We start from the raw sequence: 27,425 nt of genomic DNA on the forward strand, positions 1-27,425 counted from the left end.
ACTCATAAAATGTTTTCATTTTGCCAAAATTTGCTTTTTTGCTCAAGATTTTACCCAGCTCCAGCACAACGAATTTACACCTCTAACAGTTTAAACAGAGACATTAGTAATCCTGATGAAATACAGGCTTTAAAAAAAACAAAGTCTCAGCCACTGCACAAATGTCCCGAAACTGAAACCCAGAAGAAAGTAAGCTAAAAAACCACTAAGCTTTTCTTGGCTCGACAGGAGAATCTTATTAAGTCTCTGAATCGTATAGCCACAGATTTGGGACATTGTAAAAATTAAATTAGTCTTAGTTCTTATTAGCAAGGCAAGAAAGGAACCAGGAGATTATAATACAGCAACTGCTATTGTGAGCCAATTTTTCAGCATGTTTCTGCTTTTCTCCTGTAAACCAACAATTAGCGGGCATTCTCACTCCTCTCATAAAGGCGGTGTTATTTTTAATCTTGGGATGCAGGTTTCTGACTTTCCACTCAGACTAATGCAATTCAAGGATTTAATGCCACGCCACAGTGGGATTCTCATTTCATTTTCTGATTTGTTTCATTTGAAGTCTCTGCTTATTTGTGCCCTGTAGTCGCACCTACCTATGCAGCAGGCATATGGAGAGACCCAGGGCAGCGAGGAGTTAAATCCTTGGGATACAGAAGAAGAAAAGGCATCCATCCATACATACTTCCAGAAAGCAGGATGGCCTCACCCCCCTCCCGTTTTGCCTTTTGCTGGGAGTTTAACACAGACTGCTCGATGGCTCTGATGCCTCAAATGGGGACACAGGCTGGCTGGCTGGGGCAGGAGTGGTGCCCTTCACGTGAGCCCAGAGAAACAGATGGGATTTATCCAGATTTATCCATGTTTTCATTCAGAATACGATCTCTTTATGTGACAGGGAAGAAGTGGGAGCAAGGTGACGTGTTTTTCTAGCTGCTGTATTTTTAAGTTAAGCTGGGCTTTAGCACAGCCTGCCTTCGTAAATCACAGCTTCCAGACACCCCACCACGCTCCTCAGTGGAAATCGTAGAAAGCAAAGAGCAGATATTCCAAATGTCACACCCAAGCCTGGTTTTAAAACAGTAGCAAACAAAATAAAAGTGGCTTTCCTATTTCATAAACACACAAGGATGGGCAGTGATTGTTTGCTGGAAATTGTTTTAACAGCTCACAACTGAAAGTGGCTTTGAACCCAGAGAAATCCTTGGAAGAAAAAAACAAACCAAAACAAACCCAAAACAGAACTTGGACCATCTCAAATCACAACTACACTATGAAACTGTAGCCTTCCAAGGACAAACTCCAAAGCAGTTTTTAATGAGCCAGTACCTCCATTTATCATGAGTTCATTTGAGTACTGGAGTCCCTACATAACACTGCAGGCAGGCTTTTTTTTTTTTTTTAATAGCATCTTTAATCCCCAAATGGCTGGCTGTCAGCACTACAGTGGCACAGCAGGGCTAGAGGCAAGCAGCTAGGCAGCACGGCACCTCTGGTCCATTAAGCAATGGTGTTTCCAGCAGGTGAGGTGCGAAGGGCTGGCGTGCTCATCCATCCTCAGCCCTCCCGGGAAATAGCACTCACACCACGGAGAAACCAGCCATCTCCCACCCTGCTCCAAATGAAAGGAGCTGGAAACCCTTCCGAGGGGGATGTTGTTTTTAGCCCTGTGCACTCGGAGTGGAAGCCCAGGGAGCTCTAGCACCAGATAGCTCCAGCTACCACTTCTTCAGCCAAAGACAACAGGATCTCATCCCTTCCCTACTCTAGTTTACAGCATCCCACAAAACACCCAGGTTTTACACAGTAGCTTGCTAGCCTGAGGTAAATGAAAGAATAAGAATGCTTGGTTCTGCGCAGAAGAGTACGGAGAGCTGGGGTTCCTGCACACCAGGACCTCTGCAGTCCTTGGCCATGTCCCAGGAGCAGAGGCAAGCTGCGGGGAGCTCCCAGCACACACACGTCTGCCCCTCCAGACAGGCTTGCACTTACTCCTGGTTTCACGCCTCCTATCCTAAAGCTGCTGCATGCTGTGCCAGGGGAATAAAGACATCCCTCTGCTCCAAGGAAGCTGAGCTTTCCCCTTGTCAGAGGTCTCCAGGCCAGGGCAAGTACACGCAGCCTCCCAGGATTGATCAGAGTCTAGACTCACACATTTCTTGGGGAACTGCCTCCTTTCAGAGCACCAGCTGCTGAACACTGCCAGGTGAAACCTACAGAAGATGTGATGTGGTGCCACTGGTTTTCCTTTCAGCAGAGGACAAAGGGCTGAGGTTCTGTAAGCTCCCCAAACACCATTTCAACGCCGAAGATGAGCATCTCCCACGTGCTGCAAAACCCTGAGCAGTGCACTCATGAGATGCCTCTGTACTGGACCCTAGCGCCAACCTAAACAGCATCTGGTACCTCAAAGAATAATCCAAACTGCACCAAATGTCACATATGCCTAGCTCTATGTATCTATCCTTGTGTGTGTATAACCATATAGAACCGTATATGATCATTATATAAAATCAGCTCCTAACAGCAAACTCCAGACAGAAAAAATGGTCTGGGCAGCATAAATTATACAAAGCAAAGCAAATGCAACCCCCCTATTTTAAACACTTCAGTTGAAGTGTTTTGCTAGAGAAGCCAGTCTTGAATTTATCGGCCGCCTCTTTGACCAACTCTGAAGAAGCAGGAAACAATCACACTGCGACTACAGCATCTCTCCTGACCCTGGCATTTGAGCCAACTCTCCTTGCAGGGAAAGGGCACCTGTAATCTGTGAGCTGCACTTCCGTAGCTACAACAGCAACTGCAGGAGAGCCTTTTCTGCCCTCTCTCTAGTTAATTAGAATTTCCCAGGTGTGGGTTTGTTTTGCAGGAGAAGAGCAAGGCCTACCTCTGTCTTGTTTTCCTCTCTTCCAGTGGCAGCTCTATTTTTGGGGAACCTACAGCAGCAGCGGGGTCTGCAGTGCTCTGTCAGGCAGGAGAGCAAAGCGCGCCGCGTTGAAAGTAGAGCATGAACTCCCTTGTGATCCTGCCAGCGTTCCCTCGTCCGCCTCTACCTGTTTGGGTTGCTGAGAAGAAACCAGAGCCTATTATCAGGCCTGCTTCTTTGTCAGGTGTTCCTTTGATGTAAATTCATCCATGATCAAATGTGCTGATCGCAGCAAACAGCCAAGGAGTAACAAACATGCAAACTGCACAGTGACCTGCAGAGATTAGAACAACCCAGGCTGTAGACAAATTGGGAAGATTAAACACAAATGAGCTAAGAAGTCTTGGGAGAAGTACCCAGGGAGACAAAAATAAGCAACGCAGACAGAAAATAAGAGAACAAGGCAGGCCAAAGACTGAACAGACCCTACTAGTACATAAATCAAAGTCTTCCCCCGCCTCCCAACACTTCAGCTTTATCCTAATGCTTCTGCTCCAAGGAAGCCAGTGCTAGCCTCGCTGCAGGGAAGCGGGCTGAGAAAAACCCTTAGCGCATCTTTGCTGTATTCTGCCTGTCACACCGTTGTCACTGCAGAACCAACTCCGCCCTTACAGAGGAAAAAACAGGCTTTCCTCCACCCCCTTTTCTTTTTTTTGTCCTCTTTTTTTAAAAAAAAAAAAAACACCCTTCTGGAGAGCTGCTGATAGGAGTTCATTGCAATCAGAACCACCCTGCTAATCTCAGTGTCTGCAGAGCCCACCTTCACTTACAACCCTGCAAATTCAAGGAAAGCCCACCTGGAACTAATGGCACTATCAATATTCATCTTCCAGCAGTGTAACTTGCCCAAGCGCAGAGGACCAGGAGGCTTGCAAGGCCAGAAAATCACATGCACGTGTATAATGTGATGCAATCCCACAGCTGTACAGCTTCCCCTCCCACTTTACGTTGGGGACGCATGTGCTCAGGTACGGTCTAGAGTTCCTCGCACATCTCACGCTGTTCAAACACACCACAAATATGTCCCTGCCTGCAGCACAACAGCATCTTGAAAGGTTTCTTTAAAATTTGGAGAGTAGGGTTTTTCTTTTGAAGGTGGAAATATTTAATTTGGGGCAGCATAGTATAGCATTGCATTACTTCATTTTTCATCTGTTGCCAATCGTGATGTCATCACCCTGCGAGCTCTCAGATTTGAGGACCATTACTGATTTAGGGACTACTCAGCCATATGCCAGGTGGCAGAAGGGAGAAAACAACAGAACAACTGAGAAAGTACTTTTTCCACTAACCAACCTTTCTGCAGCTAAATGGGGTCTGCTGCCTTGCTAGGGGCATATTTATTGTTCAGATCCCATAGCTGTAGACAGCACTTTCTGTATCCCTCAGAAAATGAGCTTCTCTTAACAACAACACTGGGAAACCTGCAGAATTCCTTCTGTAAACATGCTAAAATCCCCCTTGCCACTGCATACCACAGCTCTTTCCACCATCACTTGTAAACCAGGGCAGTGACGTTGTGTTCACACTTGCAAAACCAGAATGAATTTTCAACCCTGCTGATCAGAAGTGGCAGAATAAGATCGAGATGTCAGCGAGGCAGATTTCTGCACACAAGGCCTATTATTTGCTAATGAGATTTCAGCTGCAATCCTCCCCACTCACATCCCCGAGATCAAAACACACTTCAGAAATCAGAATGCTCAGAAACAGTTTGACAGCAAGTCCTGAGCTCTCTCCCGTAACGCTGCAGTGCCATTAGACTGGCGCGGGCAGTGCTAAACCTCACCAGTGCTGGTGAGGGTCTAGTCTAAGTGTGCATCAGTCCAACTCTGGTCTGACTGTTTTTCTCCTGGGGGGTTCAATGCTTTCCTCCACGTTTAAATGACACAATGCAACCCAACATGCGACACAGCAGCTTAGCATAGCCACGATCCACGTGCAGTTTACAGAAAAAAAACCTGCAAGGGGACCAGCACACATTTCAGAAGGCAAAGGCAAATGCCATCTTTCTCCCAGGACTGAGGTAAGGTCTGCAAGCCCTGCAGAAATCACTCGGAGCTTCAGGTATTCACTATCCCTACACAGGGATAGCGTGTGGTCCCCACGCAGGACCCCCGGCTGCTATGCAGCACTGCCCTTGCAGGCCAAGGGGAACTGCAGTACTAATAGCACCTGAGGGGCTGACCCCATCCATCTTGTTTTTTTAAAACCTGCTCAACTCAGAGGTTTAACCCGAGCAGGGCTCAATTGGGAAGTCCAGATCTCCTTCCTACATCCACTCCCAATCTGAGGGGAAGGTGGCTTTCACGACAAGAAGGGAATTCAAGCACACACACTGCAACATTTCAGTAGTTGCCTGAGACAGGCTACCCTCCAAAGCGCCAACATGGTCCTCCAGTGCACTGCATGAATGAAACACTGGGAACAGGAGCCTGTGCCAGCTGCAATGGTCCTACAAGCTGGAAAGCACCAAACTCCCTACCTCTTTGGTCCTGGACTTGGGGAGAATTGGCTCAGGCCACCTCCTGAATGAAAGAGCAGCTTTCCTAATGACTGAGCTCACACTGCCAGCCTGCTAAGGAGCTGCATTGATTTGAAACCTAAAAGACAGCTGTTTGTTCCTCCCTTTCCGCCCTGCTTCCTCCTCCCTGGCCAAAGGAGGAGGAATATTGCCAGAACAGACTTCATCTAGGTGGGCCAGGATATAGAGAAAGGGAGAGGACACCCCCTCTAAATAGAAAAGGGGGGAAAATTGTACCCTTAAGAGCACAAAGCAGCCATGCAACTGCTCATTTTGCCATTGTCAGAGGGAGGCAGCTCAGTCCAAAAGAAAGTGGAGCGACCTGCAATAGTCCTAACAGCCACAAAACACCCATCGCCAGCTGCACATTGATTCTTAACTTGCTTCAGCATTAACTAAGTGACAAAAGGCTTTAGTGCTCCTAATGAAAACACAGTCCCTGCACTCAGTAAAATAATAGTCATGGAAAAAAAAACCCAAACCCTTTTTCGTAGTAGAATTCATGTGCAAACAGGTTTCAGGTCCAAGTTGCTGAGATTGGGACAAAACATTTGATGAGATTGGGGGCTGGCGGGGAGAGGAAAGGAAGGGTTTGAAGGTGTGTGCGGGAGACACTTCAAGTCTGCTTCCAGTTTGTTTCCAAAAGAGCCACGCTTCTGAATTTGTGCTAAGGCTCCCTGTAGTTTAAAAGCCAAAATGTGATCAGAAAAGGCCTTATGGACCCTGAGCCAGCCCTTGCATTTTTGGAAGAGCCTGTTAGATACTTTCCACTCTGCTCTGAACTCCTGTGGAAGCTGCTCCAGGACTCTTCTCCAAGGCTGCTGTGATCTGAAGGGCCTTAGGAAGAGATCCAGCAAAACTTGTTGCCTTGTCTTCTGTAAACTCCTTGGACTGGTGAGCATAAACAAGTAAGAAAATCAGCAGTCCAACTACTCATGGACTGTCTGCACACAGCTGCCAGTGTTCACTTGTTCTTTCCAGGCAGTCTTCTCAAACCATTCGTTTCCCCAGCTGAAGGAGACCTTAAAACCAGCTCCAACCACAGCAAAAATTACAATTCAGTCAATATCACAGCTCTGCAGACCTGAGTGACAGCCCAAGGGGACACTAGAATAGACACTAGACGGAGCCAGTGCTGCCATGGCCACACACGTGTCTCCTGCACGTCCCACCGTACATCAGCCTGCTCCTCTGACCATACAGCTGTCCACTGACTTTGGAAAAGCATGCTGGCATGAAGTCGCGTGGCAGGAGCAGCAGGACTGCCCTCCCTTTCCCTGTGTCACTGTGGCCAAGACTTGTTGCTATCCCAAGCAATAGGGCAGATCCTGACTAGCATGTTCTTTTGGATGTTTAGATGACCAGGCTGCAGTTAATTAGAAATAACACTGGGACTAGCACTGGAGAAGCCAATTTGTCTCTTTGTTTTACTACGAGTGTTGGACTCCGTTACACATAAATTGCCCAAAAAGCACAAGGTGCTGTAACAACGCCACCAAAAGTGGTTGAGGTGGGATAGGAGGACTTGTTCTCCCCAACATACAAGTCCAAAAGACTTACCCGTCCACAGGGCCAGCCCAGCTCTGACACAGCACGGCTCATTAGGACAGATCTGAACACCACAGTGGTCTTTAGGGTTTGTACCACAGCGAGGTTTGCGGTGCTCTCTGTATTATGGCACAAGGCCACAACTGCCTAAGGTATGCTGGACAACTCCTTTTCCTATGAGGCATCCTCCTGAGCAGCTGGAGGCCAGTCAACAGATTAAGGTCTGATCCAAAGAACTTGCTTTTCTCCCCTTGTATAATGCCTTCTGAAGACCAGCTCAGGCGAGACAACACTTCCTGCCATTTATAAGATTAAGGCTGTCTTGAAAACCACACCTGGCTTCAGTAAGCTGCCCTCACTGCAGTTCTTCACTGTCTGAGGGAAACAAACACCAAGTGTTTTATCGCTTAAAGATTTAAAAACAATTGAGACGCATTGCATTGGAAAAGTGGAGACAAAGACACAGACAAGGCTGCTGAGCTGAAACTGCCCCTCTGCTTCCCCTCCCTCCCCGTTTAATAACTTCATTGCTTTAAATATGGGAGGCAAAGCTCGCACAATGACAACAATCCCAGTAGAAACCTACTTGTGTTCTGAGGGGATTTGCTTGCTAGACCTGGTGTCAACCATGCAAATGCTTGCAGCACGGGACCGCGCATCGTGTGTACTAATAAACCCGATGGTCCAGCTCTAACAAGTAAGGATCAGTCACAACAGCTGAATTCCCAGCATTAGCACAGGTGTAGCAGGTAGGCAGCAAATGCCACCTTGGTCACACAAACACTGAAGACACAGGTGGAAGCCCAGCAGAGTACCTTAGGGCATATAGCCTAAGAGGGTCAGCTTCATTTTGATGCTTCAGTTCAGTTTATTGTGCACATGGGTACATATTCTCAACATACAAAACCATGCCAAAAGGATCATTAAGCACATGGAAGACCATGCTAAAAGGCATCATTAAGTCTGCCTAGGCAAATATTCAAAAATATCTATACCATCTTAATTTGACTCTCCTTCGAATTAGTCTTTAGTTACAGAGTCTCATTATTTTGTTTTCCACAGGACCACAGTCTCTTTCAGTTCAATGAGAAGTATTTTTTTGCCCCTTCACATTCTACAAGTAGTCCCAAGCCTTTTAAATAAGGCACACAATCTAATTCCTATATGGAGTATAGTATTAGGAACCTCTGCAGGTATGTGCCCTAATGTTAGGCAAGTATGGTCCTGACAAAAATCAGTGGATCTGCAGAGGAAGATCCAGGGCCCCTAAACTAAGAACATACTTCTCTTTGGTGACCATATAACAAATCCAGATGTTAAGACAGTGAGCATTCCCCTATGCCTCTGAGATGTGACACCTGTATCAGATGAGTCCTTCTCAGATGTCACTGACAAACTACAAAGAGGAGCACGGCATTTCAGACAGTTGATCTCTGCAACCCTGCTGTAACACTGGGATAACAACACGTATTACAGATTTAAGAACACATTGACAAGATGAAAACAAGAGCTCCAGCAGTTTTGGGTGCTTAGCACATGCACCTGACCCCCGGTGGCGCAGAGCCCTGATTGTATATCAAACAAGCAAAGCTTCTAACTGCTTAAGCTACATCCCAGAGCAATTAGCATTTCTGCACATCCCAATCAGGCAACTCATGCTGGGCACCAAATGACAGAAATGCACAAGTGACCTCCTGCAAAAAAGCCGGCACGGTCAGCTGCTTCAAGCCAGGAGAGCATCGCACTCCACTGCGCCTTCTCCATAGTTTCCACATAAAGCCATCCTTTCTCTTTAGCTATACGAAGCAGGGGCCCTGCAGAGAAGAGTTACACTGCACTAGGCTGATTCAGAGAATAAATCTGCGCAGGGCATGAGGCAAGGATCGGGTGAAGACAGGATGATATGTAAGTAACAACTGTCACATTGCAGATGCATGACAGGACTGAAGCTGCAGTTCCAAATCACAGCAGTGGAGCTTAGCTTTTGAGGATTTGATTTTATACCTACAGTCTGGATTTATAATGTACCTCCTTATTTAAAAATAGTTTTTAAAATAGGTCGTCTAACATCTGGACTTGTATCAATGCTAAAACATGCACCAGCAGCTGCATTTAAACCCTTATGCCTGCAGTCCGGCTCTCTAGCAAAAACAATTGATAGCAATAGCAGGCTGTTGCGACGTGTGCAACTTACACAATGGGTTTGACACATTTTCTCTACAGTGTAGTAACACAGAGACTTGGGTCTCTGAGGCTCAGTTCCAGATTTTGGAGAAACACAGACAGTGGGCACAGTGTGTGCACCTGTAATCCATCCCAGGCTTCTCTCCTCTCCAAATGCCCCTGGCTCCTCCTGCTTGTATCCCACTTTCTCCACCACCTGCTCTTCCTATAGCTATCCCAGCTGCCTACACTCCAAGTCCTGCTTCACCTTCTTATTTCCCTGACTCAGAGCTTCTCTGGAGCTCTTGCTTTATATTTTCTTCCAGCTTCTCCTCACCCTGTTTTAGCCCTCTGAGTTTGAATGTGTCGTTTCTCCCCATCTCCTTTCATGCTCCAGGTTCACCTAAGGGAGCAGACCAGGCTGCTTGCTGCCTTTAGTGGCTGTGCACAGCCAGCACAGCACAGAGGCCAGATTATGAAAAACTTCTCTGCTTTTGTAGCAGAGACTCCTAGCAGGTGTTAGATGTCCTACGCTTTCATAAATTACACTCAATTTGCAACTATCCTGTATTTTCAGACTGCTCTGAAATTTAAAACATAATTATGCAGAGGTGCAGAAGCGGCACAAAAGAGTTGCACCTAGATGTAAGTGGTTGGGCCAAGGCTGATCGATCCATCTTATATACACCGAGCTAAGTCTCCCTCCCATCCTATAAAGACTAGCAGATATTCAGCCCAAGTGCAGTGGTCCTCCAGTCCAACAACAAAACTTGCCACATGCCGATTTCATTACCAGGTAAAGTTCTGTACAACAATCCGATGTGATGAGGGTTAACTTCAGTACACGCTAATTGCATGTGAGGGCATCTATGAACATTATTTGCAAGCTTTATTTTTGGCATCTCAAAATGAATCTGTCAAGCTAATGATATTCTGAGAAGGTCTTAACATTTCAAGTGCTGTGGGAAGTACAGCACTGCTAACACCTGCAGCAGGTGGTAATGCTCCCGATAAGTCAGCGCTGAACCACTGAGCATGGGAGTGCAGTCTGTCGGAGAAGACAAGCAGAGTCCAGCTCTCCTTAGCAGTCATTCAGGGTCCTGCAGCTCGCTTCACAGTGGGAGTGTTGGACTTTGCTTCATGGCTATGTTCCAACTCAGGCAATTGCATCTGAACCGAGTGTCCTCTGCTGCTTCTGTTGGATGGGCACATAAGCGCCTCACTATTCAGTGACACTAGTTCTCACATGAATGTGATACACATTGACATGTCTGATGACAATGCACAGCAACACGTATGTGCAGAAAGTATTGATTACCATCCTGCCGATAAACCTACTGGCAAGACTAAACTAGATAAGGCATGCCACGTCAATGGGAACAGCACAGAAGGACAACCCTGATGCAGCCAGATCTGCTAGACAAAACTTTCTGTGTAAGAACAAAGCTGCCTGTACCAGACAGGAGGAGAGAGGTAGAGGAGCCTGTTCGTCCCACAATCAACAAGAAAGAAGGGGGCTTAAGCTAGGAGACAAAAAGCAATGCTACATTTTAAGGCAAGCAGCATCCACCTCAAAAGGCTGACTTTAGATGGAAGATTTATGTCTTCAGCAGTGTGAAGGTCTGTGGGATGCAATTTTCTTCCCCCCCCCCCCCCTTTTTTGGGGGGGCAGAAGGAACATAAAACCCCCATAAACACAAGCTAGGTAGTACCAGGTTTCACAAAGTTTCAGATTGGCACATCAGTCACAACAGAAATCTCCTTCTTCCCCCTCCCCCATCTACAGTGGGCCACCAGTACTGCACTTGGAGACTGGAAGACAAATGGGCAGCTGCCTCTAGAGGCAATTGTGAGGAGACTAAAGATCAACTTGCAGCTGGCACTTCCACCCCCACCTCTCCTTAACACTTCAGTCCACTTGCTGCCAGACAAGGATCATGAGTCAGCTCCTAAACATATTCTCCTTGAAACAATAGCTATAGCTCTCTGCTGCAGCTATACCACTACTCTGGCTCCAAGGGACACGCCACAGTTATGAAAACAAAAGGACCGATTTGAACCTACAGCAGCCCAACACCAGAACTGAATGATATAATAAGCATGCACTAAAGAATGCTATCCTAAACCTGTGAGATTAGCAAAGCTAATTTTGACATGTAACAGGCATGAAGTCAGTACTGTAACAAAAATCTGCAGAAGCAGCAAATAGAAATGGTTTTGGGGCTACATGGTAAAGCAGCTGGCTTTTGCATAAACCTTTCAGCTACAACAGGGTGCAGTTTGATACCACGGCATTGTACGCTGCAGTACTAATTAGAGGGCAAAAGGAGCCAATTTAGCCTTTACAAATTAACTTTATCACCACTATAGGAGCTACTGTCTCAATTCTAAGTAGCCACCTCTCACTGAAACTCCTGCTTTCACAAAGGTGGAACTCCAGTGCTCATCTCTCAAGGACATTTCAAGAAGGAAAAAGCTTCCTTTTGCAGGACATTTCAGCTTACCACCTAATGATATCAGACTCAAACTTTAGCTTTTCTGACCCAAGTGTTGTCAGATGATAAAGAATTCAAAGAAGAGGAAAGAAAATGCATTGGAGATTTCTCAGAACTAGACATTAAGTGATGAACTGGTGGTGACTACTGAGTGTTTAAAGAGCTGTGCACATAGTAAAGGTTAAACATGGGAGAGTCTATGCCCATGCAAAACACCCTCAAGAAATATCAACACCCGGCGCACGCCTTACCTGCAGACAGTCCACTGATATCCTCTGAAGAGATGTTGCCGAAAGAGCTACAGTGCAAGCTAACATGTTAGGAAACTTAAGTGAATGCTACGTTTACATCTTTATTTCTAGCTAAGGAGTAGGCAAAACCAGTTGTCCTTTCTCACCTCACTGTAATTTGTTTCTTACAGCTCAGTATTGCCAATTACTTCGAAGAAGTCTCTAACCCAAAATACCAACATGTCTTGAGCCACATTGCCCTACAAGCCAGAAGGCAAGTTGGAGACAGAAATAAAAGACTACAGCACAACACGTTCAAAGACACAGGACAATTAAAGAAAAGTCTGATTCTCCTTCAGCAGGACCCTGACAGGTGTGTTTTGTGGGACTTGCGCAAGACAAATTAGAAGGTTCTACTGTTAATGCAGTGCATTGATTTTACCATCAACAGAAACGTGAGTAATGTATACATTCTGTATGAAAAGATAGCAGACTATATACATATGTATCTTTTAAATTATTTTATTTTGTGTAAGCTAAAAGGAAATTTACACACTTAAATCTCAAAAGACCTTGGGCATGCACATTGACCTTTTTAGAGGTTCTTCTACATAGCTCTCTTTTTTCCATAGGAATTTCCCCAGACATTTACAACCCATAGTTTTTTACTGTATATACAGCCTAAAACCATAGCAATCTATGATTATGTCATTTTACACTGTGCAAAATCAAACAGGAATAGTGGTACAACAGAACATAAAAATTTTTAACAGGTAAATTTCATTGTAAGACATTCATATAGTTTTGGTCCTTCTTTTCCAAATCAAACTGATTAAAAGAAGACAACCTTCTAATGACCCAAAAAAATCAAGTGTTTAGACAGCGATCCATAACTGGAACAAGAAGTTACTGACAGCATAGCTTTCAAAAGGCTATACAGTGACAGAGCCATACTATTGAAGTTTAAGAACATAAAAATTGATCAGCCAACCAAATAGGGGGAGGGGATGGGAGAGAAAAGGAAAAACACATCTTAAGCTTGTTAGAACACAATAGAAATTATTGGATTTTAAAGAAACAACAACTGAAAACCCACAAAGGGACAATGTAACCTTTTGGTTTTTTCCCCAGCAACATGTATTTTAATATAGGCAGGAAAGAAAAAGATGCTCAACGCAATCTAAAAACCTTTAAGGGGGACTTCACAGATTGTGAAGATTGAAGTTTTCATTATGTGTTTCTAGGTTTTTTTTTTTTTTAACTTTTTAAAGTTTTGTAAGAAGGACACCACCAGTGTATTTCACAAAGACATAAATGTATACACCCCAGCACAACAAAAAGAATAGATCTTCAAAAAGATTTACCCCCAATTATTTACATTTTTCTCTAATATAAATTTAGGACTCCAGTATGTAAATAAATATACATTACTATGTATACCTTTCTAGTGCTGCTTACCAACAAATCATCTGAACTTGATTTTTTTTAATTAAAGCAAGATTGCTTTTTACGACCCACAGAGGGAAGAAAAAAAAAATCAATAGAAAACGTCCAATTCACATCACTTTAGTCTACCTTTTCTTGGCAGCTTGTTGAAGGTGTTAATGTGGCTGGGAACATCAACACCTTGGCATGCATGAAAGTTAAGTCAGGAAGGCTAGAAATCACCTTGGCAGCCTCTTCACTAAGATGTTCTTCCTTTTTAGGCTTCCTGTTGAGAAGAAAAGAACAAAGTGCATTAATCCAGTACCTGATATCCCTTGGATCACTGAAAGAACCACTGATTGAAGCAATGTTCTGGCAGTTTGTCTCCCATTGACAGGCACTTCTGTAAGCTACTTGAAGCTAGTCTAATGTTATAATATCTACCTGCCTACCAACAAAATGTTAACATAGGAAGTCAGCAAAATGTTCCTGAATATTGTTGCAATAAGGAAAAAAAAAGATTTCCTATTCAGATGCTAATTTTTATATATTTTTGTTTTTTTCTGGCAGGTTCCAGCATGCCATTCTGGGACTACTCACTTGAAGAAACAACCATGCCCATATTCTAGGGATAAGACAATAGAAGCATTAGTTCTAAACTACCTAAATCCAGTATAATCTTTCAAAATAAAACAGAAAAAAATCTTGAAAGGACATTAAGAGGTTCCCAACTTACTTCTTAATACTTTTAAAAGAAAAAGAACGTACTTGTGCTGTGTTTCTGACATGACTGTACTCAGATTATACATCATACCTCTCTACATCATGATCCACAAACCCTTTTTTCCCCCTAGGGCTCATCAGCAGCAAAAGGTGGCTCACAACTTGTAGCTACTTGCTTTGAAGTGCAGTACTATGTGTAGCCATAATGATACATACAGCAGTTTGGGAATCACTGGTGTTTACTTTGCCTTTTGCATTATTCACAAGAATTACTGAGTGCAAGCGAATAAAGAGGTCTGAATCCCACGTCGCTTGATTCTCACTATTATGCAAGAAACTCACATTTCCTAAGTAAAATCAAGCCTGGCTCAGACTGCTACAGAAGACCCTCCTCCCCTGCCCAAGCACACGTACTTTACAGACATCTGGCTTATCTTGAAGAACGCTGCCTATTACTAGAAAAACTGAGTATTCCATCAAACACTATTCCAGTTCCAAAAAGACACCTGCTGCACCCTGTAACGACATCAGAAATTCTAGCTAAATAAGCTCCTTCATCTTCGGGGCAAAAACCTGAGTCAAAAGGCTTGAACCAAATAAACTGCCTTTCCCTAGAACACTTCAGAAATTTCCTTTCCATATCTCGTCTTAGCTTTAAACTGAGCCCATGAGAGGGCAATCACCACTCTGATCACAAAACAGCATGTACTTATATTTTCTTCTGTCAGCACCCATCAGGATTGTTTCCTGAACTGATCAGAGTTGGGGAAAAGCAAGGGGCTATGTGTTTGCTTCAGCAGCAGTCTCAGACTTTCTTAGCTAGGAGGAGAAGAGAGCTGGAGTCAAACTCATCCTTGACATCACTGATCATTGTGTTGACACTGAACTATCACTTATGTTTGCTACTTGAAAACTCCACTTGATGAAAGATCTCTAGATGAGGCAGCCTAGATACTAAATCTGACTTTCCTTCACTAGAATAGCAATATTTTCTTTTCTCTGCTGCAGTGGAATTTCATGAGCCACTGACTAGGCAGATTACCAAATTCTGGAGGATAAACAAAGCTGTGTGCTGGATTTATTGAAGGAAGAAGCAGAGAGCCAATATGTGCCTTCTTCTCTAACAACTTCACAGTCAGCTCTGTTTGTACTCGAAGGACTATCTCTGAGCTGTTGAAATGTGGTTGTCACCCACCACTGTGTTATCAGTATCTGGTGCCACTATTAGTAATCACTTACCACAAGCCTCTTAAAGGTACAAACTCCTGGTGATCAAGGACTTACAGCTAACAAAGGAGTGTTTGACAGAGGAAGCCAAAGGAAGAGGGCTGACTCAGAGATCTGCATTAAAAGGAGTTCCTGTAATTGTTAATCAGGCACCGAGATGGAGCTCACACACTCCTTGCTATTTATATGCCTCTTCCTCCTCTGCTCAACTGTGGCATGCTAAGAAACAGCACTTCTGGGTCCCAGAGGCAGTGCTGCATTTTATTTGGTGATCATATGGAGGACCTTTATCACAGGACGATGCTATTGCTCTCTGAGGACCTTTATCACAGGACGATGCTATTGCTCTTGCTGTACTAGCTGGCCTCTGCAACATCACCGCAGAACATGCACACCAGTGAGCGCAGTCAGATGTGACTCTCACCCGATTACCGAATGCTCCCCTCCTGGCTGAATGCCCTTTGCAATAATTTATCTACTTAATGTGCTGTGTAAAAAGTATCTATAAAGAAGGACAAGCTAACACACTTACACAGCAAACGTTATTTAACTATGACCAAGTTACAGCTATAGATACGATCACTTGGTAACAAGGCTCAAAACCTTTTTTTAAATCATCTCGGTGCAGAGAGGGATAAGACAGCCTAAAGTCTCTATTCCTTAGTGAAGAGGGGCAGGTTCCTCCAGAAGACAATAAAACTGGATACTGCAAGTACCCTTTCTGGGTAACAGTCAGCACCTTCGGTAGCAAATATCACCAGGGCAAACCCTGAATAATTACTCACTAACTCTCTAAGCTTGAAAGACAAAGTAGCACCATCACTGCAGATTGTTTTTACCCTTAAAACTTAGCAAATTGCCTAATAACTGTGATGCCTTTTGATAGAGGCAAGAGAAAGAACCATGTCAGGTCCATTAATTTCAGTCACCACTTTTGTTGAAGATGTTCCCACTGGCAAGAGATTCTTTTGCTAGGCCTTGGTCTGGGGAGCAGGGGGCATTGCAGAGCTTCTACTCATGCACTCTTGATTTCTAGCAACTGTGGCTTACAGAACGGACACCCAAGTGGATTGTCAGCGGCAGCTGTACTACCTTTGCTTTGGAACCAGAACTTTTAACTACTAAACCATTAAAGGACCCAGACCCAGCTCAAAACAGGGTTCCGGCCTATTCAGGTATTAAAACTACCTTTTACAGAACACTTTGCCCCCATCCATCTCTTCCCTTGCACTAGGTTACAGTTCCTCCCAAGACAGAGGGGATGCTCTTACCCAAGCAAATAATTGCAAGTCCCTCTACCTGTTGGCACGAAGTTTCCTTTTCAAAGGCATGTTAACACTAAGCTGCAAGAAATTAGCCAGACTGACAGGCAGGAAAGTTGTTGGAAGAAAATTTAGCAAGAAATAGGGAATGCTTTGTCGATGCGTCACTGACACCTCACTGTTCTGTTTTGCACTCCAGCCCCTTCCTGCAGCATTCAAGTCTTTCAGGACTCCAGTCATCTTTCATGTTTGCAAAGTGTTTTGTGGATAGCACCAGCAAGGCCAGGCTCTAATAGCAAAAATGAGTTGATTAGAGAAATGCACTTTAAAAAAATCACTCTGTAATTAAGAGTTATCCTGCTCCATCCAACACTACCCATGAGGAGTATTTCCAGTTTATATAAGGGTTTCAGCCATTTCTTGGAAAGGTATCAGGGCTCTGCTTTCCTTCAAAAAGATAGCAGATAAACTTTTGATCTCTGCCAATTCTATGGAACCGGGCAAGACTGCAGAGTCTCTCTCAGTGGAATGCTGTATTGGATCCCTGACCTTCAACACTTACTGCTGCTGTCAAGGTTTCAGGCTCAAGCTGAGGGGGGAGTTCCCCTCCTTTCCCAACATTTTCCTTCTGAGAAACTTTCCAGCTTCAGGAGATGGGTTTGCAAACAAAAGATGGGGCTGTTTCAGACAAAGGTGACTCTTCACATGGCTTTCTACAGCTGAACGATGGTATTTTCACTCTAAATTTTATCCTCAAAGATCCTGAGTTCAGAGAAGTTACAGACAGACATGGGATAGCCTTAGCACAACTGAAGTTGACACTGGCTACATCTTCCCTAATCAGTTATCATGAATGGCTAACAGTCCATATTTCCAGGTTGGTGCATGAATGTCATCGTTACTGAGCTGGCTGTACCCAGACACTCCTATTTTAAAGTCTCCAGTTCATTAAGAATTTAAAAAAAAAAAAATCAAAAGAAAAACTATTTTATTAGAAAAAGCTAGCATACTGCAACATATTCAGCATACTGCTGAGATAAGACCTTCTCATATCTCTGAAGGTTTCTAGACAGACTGCTTTTCTTTTGGAAAGCATGAAATAAAAAAAGAAAAAAACCTCGATTTTTAAAATTCAGCGTTGACAAAAACATACAAGATGTATTGAACAGTGAAAACAGCTACTTTAAAACAGCTAATCCTTGTGTGTGTCTGAACTTAACCGCGAAGTCTGAGGTCCCCAGCCTCTACCTACAGCCCAATATATTGCTACAGCACAGATCTAGAATCTCTTCCTATCAGTAAGCAATGCTCTCCAGAATGGGGGAAGAACTTTGACATCTGGATAAAGAGCTTTAACAGTGCAAGTAAGAGCTTTCAAGTGCACCGTGGAAGCATTGGAAGAAACCCAAATCCCTCGTATTAAAAAACAACAATACAGAAAAATTAAGGTCAACATTCACTTAAGCAGACTTCCCTGTTCCTTTGTAAAGAAAAAGTAAGCTAAGACATCTCAAAGCAAGCAAGCAGGTACAAATCTATGAGTGGAGATAAAATAATTAATAAAGATACATTTGGAGTTTGTATGTCCTGCTGTCAATTTGTGGTTACTTTTAAATTAGACTTAGAATAGATTATAAAAAAATATTTCCACTGTAACTATGTTTTCTAATTGTGAAAGTCGAACTTCCGCAGTAGTATATCTTGAGAAAGAGTATATGCACTCCATGGATAGAAAAATAGGCAATCCAAAAGCCGAGACACAAAAATCAGCACTGAAGTGTGGAGTTCCCTCTACTGGTTCTCCCTTGAAATTTCATGGCTTGTTGATCTTTTTTATTCAGTGTTCACTTTGAACATTTTCACTGCAGGAAAACTAGCAAGATAGTTTTCTCAATGAAAGAACATGTTTTAAAAGAGCTCTTGAAAATTATAGTTTTAGCCATTTTAAGCAAGCCAGCTATCTCCCACCATTACAAATCACTACATTTGCCACAACTCTTCAACCGTGCCTCTGAAGTGCTATGCTGCATGGAAATGCATCTATTTAGTTTTAGAGTGCTGAATAAACCCTAAAGCTCAGTTATGAGTGAGGATATGCAACTAATAAACAGTAACAAAGCAACTAATAGTTGCTGCATGTTGAGATATGCACTTCCTCAACAACAGAAACGGTTTACTTTGTGAGAATCACTCAGCGATTACATGTTAAGACAGTCCAGGATCCTACCCCAAAGAATACAAGTTTATAAACGGATAGACTATCTTGTACCCATTGAACAGGCCAGACTTCAAGGAAGATTTTTGACACCTAAAGCCTTTATATAGACTCTACCTATAAAAAAAAAAAAGTACAGAAGAACTTCACATGAGATCCATGAAGCAGAAAGGACATACTAAGCCAACTACACGCTTGTTCCTTAATTTGGAGCACCAAAATGAATCTGATGTTTGGTCGCTGAGGTTTTGACAGGTGCTAGAAACATATGGGAAAGGACAAATATTGTCATAATTATTAGTCAGTTTTATCATTTTACTTGTGGAACATTCCGTATCTATTAATTACACAGAGGACCGAGGAGAGTCCTCTGTCAAAGTCCTAGGTCATTGAACCGTGTGGTTCAGTTTACCCTTCCATTCTTAGGAATCAGCTCTGTTCTTCAGAAAGTTGCTTCCCCCAGTTCAGTCTTTGGCTCTAGCTTTTCAACCGATGTCCTGATGATCTTCTTCTTTCAGCTCATGAACTGATTCCCATCTTATTTTAGAGTTCTATGATAATTTGAAATATGAGCTACAGTACTATGAATTTCATATTTAAATTTAATTATTAAATTTAAGTCTTCTGATCATTCAAGAACTTCTGACTCAAAATAGCACACACAGTCACTCATCACATTTCGTGTCACCCTTAGAAAAAGAAGAAAAAAGCACAAAGACTATTTACCTTGTGGATGTGCTTGCCTTCTCCACTGTGGACATGAGTCTTGCAAACGCATCAGTCACTCTGCTTGCATTGGAAGTTTCCAGTTTTGAGGTTGTCAATTCATACAACTCAGGATCCACACCTTATAGTATAAAATGATAATCAGTGATGGTTGGAGGCAAGTATAGCCATAATTAGCCACAGACCAACTTGCTAGAGACTGTTTTCTGTAAACATCTGCATCATTTATAATTTCAAGATACATGAAAAGAACATGACAGAAACATGTCTGCATTTCTGAAACACTGTCCTCTCTCCCCACCCTTTTTCAGTAGCTTTTATAGTTGTACTACAAAATACACACACATTGCATCAAGTCTGGCATACAGGGTCTCAGTCTAAGAGTAAACAAAACAAATTTGATTTACCTTTTATAGTGAAACAGCTGTAAAAATGTCAGCTGTGTTAAAATGAATTGTTTCAATTACTTCAACTGTTTATATTAAAAGAATGCTGCACGTTAACAGGGACCAACTCTTTAATGAGAGATTACACACAACACTGGCATGCATTAGATAGCATTTAGTATCTTGCTTTTCACAAGAGGCTGTGTTAAAATTTTTTTAAGTGAGGAAGAGCAGCTTTTATGATACATACAAGTGGAATGGCATTAAAAAAGTTACATACTGATATGTATAATGCTACCAAAACTTTCAGTCTATGATCCCTTTTCATCTTTCAAATATTTCTAAAGCATCAAGTATCTGGATGTGTCAACCTTGATTTCCTAGTTTCAGACAACTGAAGTCAGATGCTAAATTTTGACACCACATATACTGTGAATGGATTTCAAATTTTATTAGAGGTCATTCTGAAAACAATGCAAACAACGGAAACTTGCATGCAAAAAAATACATATGTATGGGTGAAATTCTACCTGTTTAATATCAAGCATCACACCTCAGTAGGAAGTAGTCCTAGAATTTCCAGATATTAAGTATGTTTTCTTTAAAACAGTCTCTAGGAATTAGAATTGTCAAAATAAATCACGAGGAAAGACTGTTACAACACATTTTGTTGCACAGAAGCATTTTAAATTGGTGATATTCTTCTAGTTACAGTCTCAGCTATTTTATGCTTCATGGGTTTAAATGAAGTATGCATATGCGCCATCCACAATTATAAGTATTTTTCAAAAACAGCATAGAATTTTTGTACAGAAGGATCGTGTTTTATAGACAGCTGCATTCTAAACAAGTGTAACACTAGTGCCAACTGGTTTGGACAACACAGAAGCATTTCATACTACTGCAGAACAAACGCTGCAAGTACTTGAACACAATGGTCCCATGCCATGTAGCTACCTAATATAAAACCAGCATTTAGAAACTGATAAGGTGATGATTTTACCCGGTTTACTAGCCTGGATCAAGACAATTTTAGAATTACTCCTCCTGAAATACCAAAAGATTACTAAATTTAAAAAATGCCTGTGCCTATGGTCCTGCCTTTTCCACCCAGTAACTGCAGTACTATGTGCACAAACAGACGAGGTTAATAATCCTCATGCCCGCTTTCCACGAACTCTCCCCAAGCAGTGTCTTGACCATTCGTCATTTGTGCACAAGTTAAGTACTCTTTTATTGCTAGGAAACTAAGCCAACCAAGAAGTAAAATTAAGAAAATCATCTGGTTAAGCTGCAGGAGCTGGGGGAGGGGGAGAAGATTTGTTCCATTTAATATGAGTTGATTAGAAACTAATCAGTTCTCCTTTCAATCTAGATTTTTTTAAGTCTGGATTTTCAAAGTTAATTTCATACAGTTTCATGCAAAAGATCAAAATATGTACTGTCCTGAGACCAGTATACCAAGACTTTAAGCATTGTCAGATGTTTACAGAACTTGGAAACAGAAGAGAGCCCAGCTAGTCCATAAAATACCACTTTCAAACAGGGAGAGGAAGACTTGAAGAAATACACTTTGACTTGCAGAAGCCTGTGAAATCCCATTAAGGTACAAATTGTAAAACTAATTGAAACAAGGAGTCCTTTGACATGCAACTCTGCAACAAATGTTAAATGCAACCTTGTAAGTTACATTATTTAGATATTCACATTTACGGTCCTGAATTAATTTTCATTGTAGTGCGATGTCACTGCTCAATTTACTGTTCTTTAGGCACCTCTTACTCAGCTACATTTATGTTGAACCATCAACATGAAAAATAAAACAATACACTACATCTGTGGGAACATACCAGAAACGAGTAACTCCCTCTTCATGACATAGAGTGCAAATTTTAATAAAGAGTGATTTTGGCTACTGATGAAATCAGACTGAGAAGAATACAGTATGTATCTATAGTAAGTAAAATTAAGGTCTTCAGAGAAAGAACAAGCTTCCGTTACTGATAAAAGTTTCTTCTTTAAGCCAAAAGATCTAACAATTTGTCTTTCAATTATTTTAGTTATTTTTAAGAGTTGCATATTCTCCATTTTATTGAAATGATTAGAGAATATTTAAGGAAAGCACTGCAAAACCTTAATGAGATATTGAAGGAAAGTTAGCCAACCAAACCCCACACAAAGCTCCTAAACACACACACACAAACACACGAGCTGCAAGCCAAGAAACAAATGACTTTCCCAGAAACAAGTCAGGAGGAAAGAAAAGCCAAAACCAAAGAAACAAAAATAGGCACTATAGGGCATACCAGGGAAGGTGATAATACCTGTAACTCAATGAAACAACATCATAAAAAAAAAATTGCAATAAGAGGCTAACAGATTAACCCTCCAGTAATCACTTCAAGTGTGTACACCGTCAGGACACAAGAATGTGCCCGACTGCACAAGCAGTACATGTACTGGGTACTGATGACTTTTATGTCGATAGACTTGCACGCACTTACAAAAGAATCTGTAAGAATCAAGCACCTTGAATTTGCTACCTATCACTTCCACGACAAACCTGCCATCTTTCATCTGATGATGACATTTCTCAAAGGTGGAATAAAAAGCCATTTGGAATGTGATGCCATAAAATTGCCTTAAATGATCAGATTTCAAAACTAAAAAACCAAAGCTTTTGAAAAACAAAAAATATAATAATAATTACAAGCACTTATTTGAAATGTGGGAAAACCCCAAACCTCTTAAAAATTAATTTTTTAAATTAAAAATCACTAAGAGAAAAAAAACCTGCTTCCTATAGAGAAAGTTGTTATCATCAAGGTTTCAGGCATTGTATTGAAAGAGTATTTGCCTTATCTACTTAACCTATGTACTGGGATAAATCCCCAGAATGTTCCCTTAAATTCCTGCAGAAATTTATTCTAAGTGTAGGTTTTCACAAGCTCATGCAAAATACTCAGAGCGTGTCAAAACCATGCGATAAGTGAATTCAATTACTTTCACGTATTATGCAACAGAGAGAGTGGTGTTTTTGTCTCCTTTTAAGGGAGTAAGTTCAGATAAAGTGCTTTGGTTTTATAATTAACATTCATGAACTTCTGATGCCCCACAAACATGCAACTACCCTTATTTTCCATTATGAATGTTGTTAAAACACTTTTTTCACTTTATCATTAATATTAGTAGTTCACAAAGAAAAAATTTACAGCCTCCTGGCAGCAGCAAAAACCAGCGGGGTTGTGATATGTTAAGTCCCATGAATTTATATTCACACATAACTTCCAATAACGTCACGATCCTACAATTTGGAAGCATTCAGAAGAGAGAACAAGCCTCATTTTTTGGGAATCATCACATCTACAGCATTTTCCAATTTTTCTTAAGTGCTTAGAAAAGTTAACTTTCAAAATTTCTCATTTGAAACAAATGTTTTAACATCTTATTTGCAAGAGCGTAAGAGCCATTCATTCCTTTGGCATGTGACAAATACAGAACTGACAGTACCTTTTAAATACTTCGCGCTCGATACAAAACATCAGAAAACAACACAGATCAAAGGAAAAACGCAGTAGAAAGACATTCTAGAGAAATGCAATGTAAAATTTCTCCTTGTTTATAGGAAAGTCAAGTGATGTGCTCATGCTTTTAGTAAGTCGTTATAATATTACATTTGTGGTTTTAACACTCTGCTGACCTGGGATTGTGGTGGTGCTGCTAGAGCTACTGTCATCCACGGGCCCAAAGAAATCAAGGTTCAGAAGAGTGGAACCTCCACTAGCTTGAAATTCAGTGACCGTGTTGGTAGGCAGCCATATAGAAGGTAAGCCAAGGGAGGGGTTTATGTGTAAAAAGGGGTAAGACACACACTTGAACATGCAAGTTATAATTAGTACTCAGTACGCAATTTAAAAATTGACATGAAAACAATGCTTACAGTATTAGTTTGTACCTTCTAAAATGTTAACAACTTAATTCAGTGCACATTTCCTCATGTACAATGCAGCAAGGAAATCAACACTAGTAACTTTAAAATAGAAATATTTATTTCAATCTAAAAATGAAAGAACCAGCACGACCCAGAGAGAAAGATGTGATCAGTTAAAGGGAAACAATATATAGGTCAATTGATAGTTAGAATATAGTGGGCTTTTCTCCCCTCACTGAAATTGAAAGCCATTCTTTCATCAGGAAGACTTAGCAGATCCCCAGATAGGAAAGCACCCAAAAAAACCCTTCAAAGTTTTATTTAGCAGCTTTAAGCCATTAATTATCATTATCTTAAAGCAGTGTGAACACAGAGTAACAAATGCCTGTCTTATATCCAGTTCCTCACTGGTAAATTATACTGTTCCCCTTTAGTACTAAACCAGAAATCAAACCAAGATACATTTTAAAGAAGTTGTTTGTTAAAAAGAAAGCATGATGATTGACTGAAGTAGTAAGACACCAGACAACAGCAAAAGGGTCCATCCAGGCTTTCCTTCAGCACCATGATATTGTTATCCAAACTCTTAACATCCCACATGTTCTGAAGCAACACCATGAGGCAACACCAGTGCAGTAAGAGATGCAGCTTATTTTAGCCTGCTTTTGAACAACTTGTGTGTCATGAATTAACTGCTGTTAGCAGGCTCCTCATAAAGGTATCAGTTTCTTTACAGGTTTCTAGTCTGTCAATCAAACAAGTTTCCAAAACTTGTTTTATTTACTTTGCATGCACTTACATTTCTGAGAGTGGAGGTGGTGGCACAACTCACTTTGCTATTAAAATAGACATAGGTGAAGGGTCTTTTATGCGATAACTATATACATTTACAGAAACAAGTAAGTTGGCAGCTACCTCTTTAATTTAATATATTAGCTATAATTAGCTCTTGAGTGTAAGCAAAAGTGATAACAGATGAAGTCACATTTTTGAAATATAAAATTATCTGTAAATCTGAAAACTCTCAGCTCAAGAAGTGTATCTTTTGCAAACAGTTTATGGTTAAAATATTGTGCTTTGAAGTAGCCACTATACACAAGTTTGTCATTCAAAGGATGTCTAAAGAGATAGTTCATTGGTGAAAAATACTTTTAAGAAGTAAAACTTGTCAATCTAAAATGCTCTTTTGTTCAGAGTTTCATTATAATCTGCAGTTATGTATATAATGCAGTGTTAATATTGCCACTGTGTCATTAGCATATGGCAGGAATCTAAAATACTTAACTTAGTTTTTCAGACTACATAATACTTCACGTAGGGGCACAGTTAATGAGAAAGAAAGCCTGAATTTCCAAAGTTAGGAGTAAGAAATAAATATTATATATATTTTTATATATATGTGTGTGTGTATTTTTTTAAAAAAGTAAAGTAATCAGCAGATAGATGTTTGTCTGAACTTTGTAGCTTTCTTATCTCTAGCTCTGGTGCTAGAGGCTCTACGGAGAGACGTACCATCTAAAGGGTTAGTAAGGCCACTGCTACTCCAGTCAAACTGGACAGGTGGTAGAGATTCCTAGAGTTGAAAAGTCAGAAATCAGATTTTATAGTCAGTTCAGGTTACAACAATGCAAAGCAGTTCAAACAACAGATTCTTTAGCGTCTAAATACTAAAAAGACAACTAAATGAGCAAGCCCCAACTTTTGGGAGGTGTGTATTTTCATAATATGCACTAAAGATTCAAAGTAGATTTGTTCTACCATGGGAAGTCTCATTAAATTTTTAACAGTACAGATTAAGTAACTTCTAACTCAAACAGGATTTGCAAATTAATTAAAACATATGAATTGGATAGAAAGACCTTAAGGCACAGTTGAAAGTTAAACTATTACTTTCATGGAAGACGAGGCATTTTGCATACAAAATTATGAATACACAATAAGGCAAATTTAGAATAGGATTATTAGTGAAAGCCATCTGTACATCCATGCTTTGTCCTGATTATATATAAAATCAGTTAATTACCATCAAATAGCCCATGAGTCTTTTGGTTTGTTTTGCTTTTAAGAGATATAATCCCTACGTGTGAGGGACAAACTATCAACACCCTCCTCACTCCACCCCCTTTAAAAAAAAAATCCTGTGACTTACTATCCTTTAACAATTAATTCATTCCAATATATAAACAAACCATTGGTAACAATGCTTGAACAAGAGGAGCATGGAAATGTTGACTCCTTCTGGAAGCCCATCCTTGCCTTTTCATTTCTTCTTGTTAAGTCTTTTGCACACACACAGGTAAAATCAAGCAAGCAGCAGGGACCATGCCTTACAGGGGAGGTGTGTTCAGGTGCAGTGTAACTTGCAAGTGCTGTCCTCCTATATTCTCAGGACACAAACTGATGGGACAGTACCAGGAATGTCTGAAATAAGTTGATCTTTCTACTTCTGTGCATTACATTTCTGCTCTCTCCCCAGTGAAGTCAACTGTCAAGAATTACTGGGAAAGGATGTGCCTTCAACTTCTAACAGAACAATCACACTTATGGAAGAAAAGCAATGGAAGTTCTCTGCAGCATTATTCAAAACACATCACTAGTTGTCAAGCTTCCTGTGGCTGAGACATACTTTCTCTTTGCTTTTGTAGAAAGTCAAGCTTTCTTTTTTTTTTTTTCTTTAAACTTTTAGAACATTCAACTATCCAACACTGAAAAAATATGTAGATTCACAAATCAAGACTGTAGCAACCTGAGCTAGCTTTGTACAATTAAGGTAACTGTAAGAGGCTTTTGCTAGGTGATAGATGTTTACAGAAAGAAAAATGAAGGGAGCTGGAGATTTCTGTATTTACTTATAGTAAAAGCTTTGCTTAGAAAAATCTTTCCTACCTAATGACTTGGAAATATTTCCAGTACTGAGCACACCTAGAACAGTATTCACTCCATGGAGCTTAAGTAGCTGATGCTACATTTTTTGCTTTGCTTTGGTAATGAAATTACTGGCATTGAAATTATTTGCATGGAAACACAGTGTTAGCAGTGTGGAAGCTACACCTGATGAAGTAATGATCACTATCATCAGCAACTTGTCACGCCTAAAATATAGTAAAAGGGGGTTTGGGGGGGAAAAAAAAAAAAAAAAAAGAGGAGAGTATGACAATTTAGTAGCTTTCTACCCTGAGGAAAATGAACTCAAATTGAAACAAAGTATCTTCCCACCAACTCTCACTTACTGAGGAAAACACCCACTACATTTTGTGTGAAAAGACTGAGTCAGGACTCATGAGTGTGACAAAATTGCATGGAAAAGGTGGTACCAATGGCTGGCTAAGCTTTTCCCTTTAATGACTTCTCAAATTTGGCAAAGAGAAGACAAAGGATGTGATGAATTCTTCCTAAAAGGGGGGGGGGGGGGGGGGGGCGGGAAAGGAAAGGGGGGAATCCAACTCCAAATCACTGAGAGTATACTAGACATATTAGCCTGTTCTGTGGGATGAGGCTATTCTGCTGACTTCAACTGCTTGCAAAAATGGGGGGCAGGGGGGGAGAGCAAGCAAAGCAGACCCCATCTATACAGGATGCTGGCAAGCCCTGGGCTATACAACAGCAAAGAAAGTGAAAGGAGAGAGCAGAGGCAAAAGCCAATTAAA

At 41.4% G+C, this 27,425-nt stretch overlaps 1 protein-coding gene across 5 annotated transcripts in view; it reads right to left on the reverse strand.

The window, feature by feature from the left end:
- Nucleotides 1-12,389: 12,389 nt before the first annotated feature.
- AFTPH (aftiphilin) overlaps nucleotides 12,390-27,425 on the reverse strand; it is a 47,604-nt gene continuing 32,568 nt past the window's right edge. The window contains exons 7-11 of one of the 5 annotated variants that reach the window (XM_075706951.1): nucleotides 25,291-25,351; nucleotides 23,548-23,631; nucleotides 19,462-19,582; nucleotides 14,538-14,540; nucleotides 12,390-13,594 (exon numbers count right to left, since the gene is read on the reverse strand). In XM_075706951.1, the coding sequence (XP_075563066.1) occupies nucleotides 13,450-13,594; nucleotides 14,538-14,540; nucleotides 19,462-19,582; nucleotides 23,548-23,631; nucleotides 25,291-25,351 (414 nt within the window). In that variant the 3' untranslated portion in view covers nucleotides 12,390-13,449. The other 4 variants (XM_075706950.1, XM_075706952.1, XM_075706953.1 and 1 more) reach the window with 4 other exon arrangements.

This window comes from Pelecanus crispus, chromosome 3 (assembly GCF_030463565.1).
Source record: "Pelecanus crispus isolate bPelCri1 chromosome 3, bPelCri1.pri, whole genome shotgun sequence".
Classification (NCBI taxonomy): Eukaryota; Metazoa; Chordata; class Aves; order Pelecaniformes; family Pelecanidae; genus Pelecanus; species Pelecanus crispus.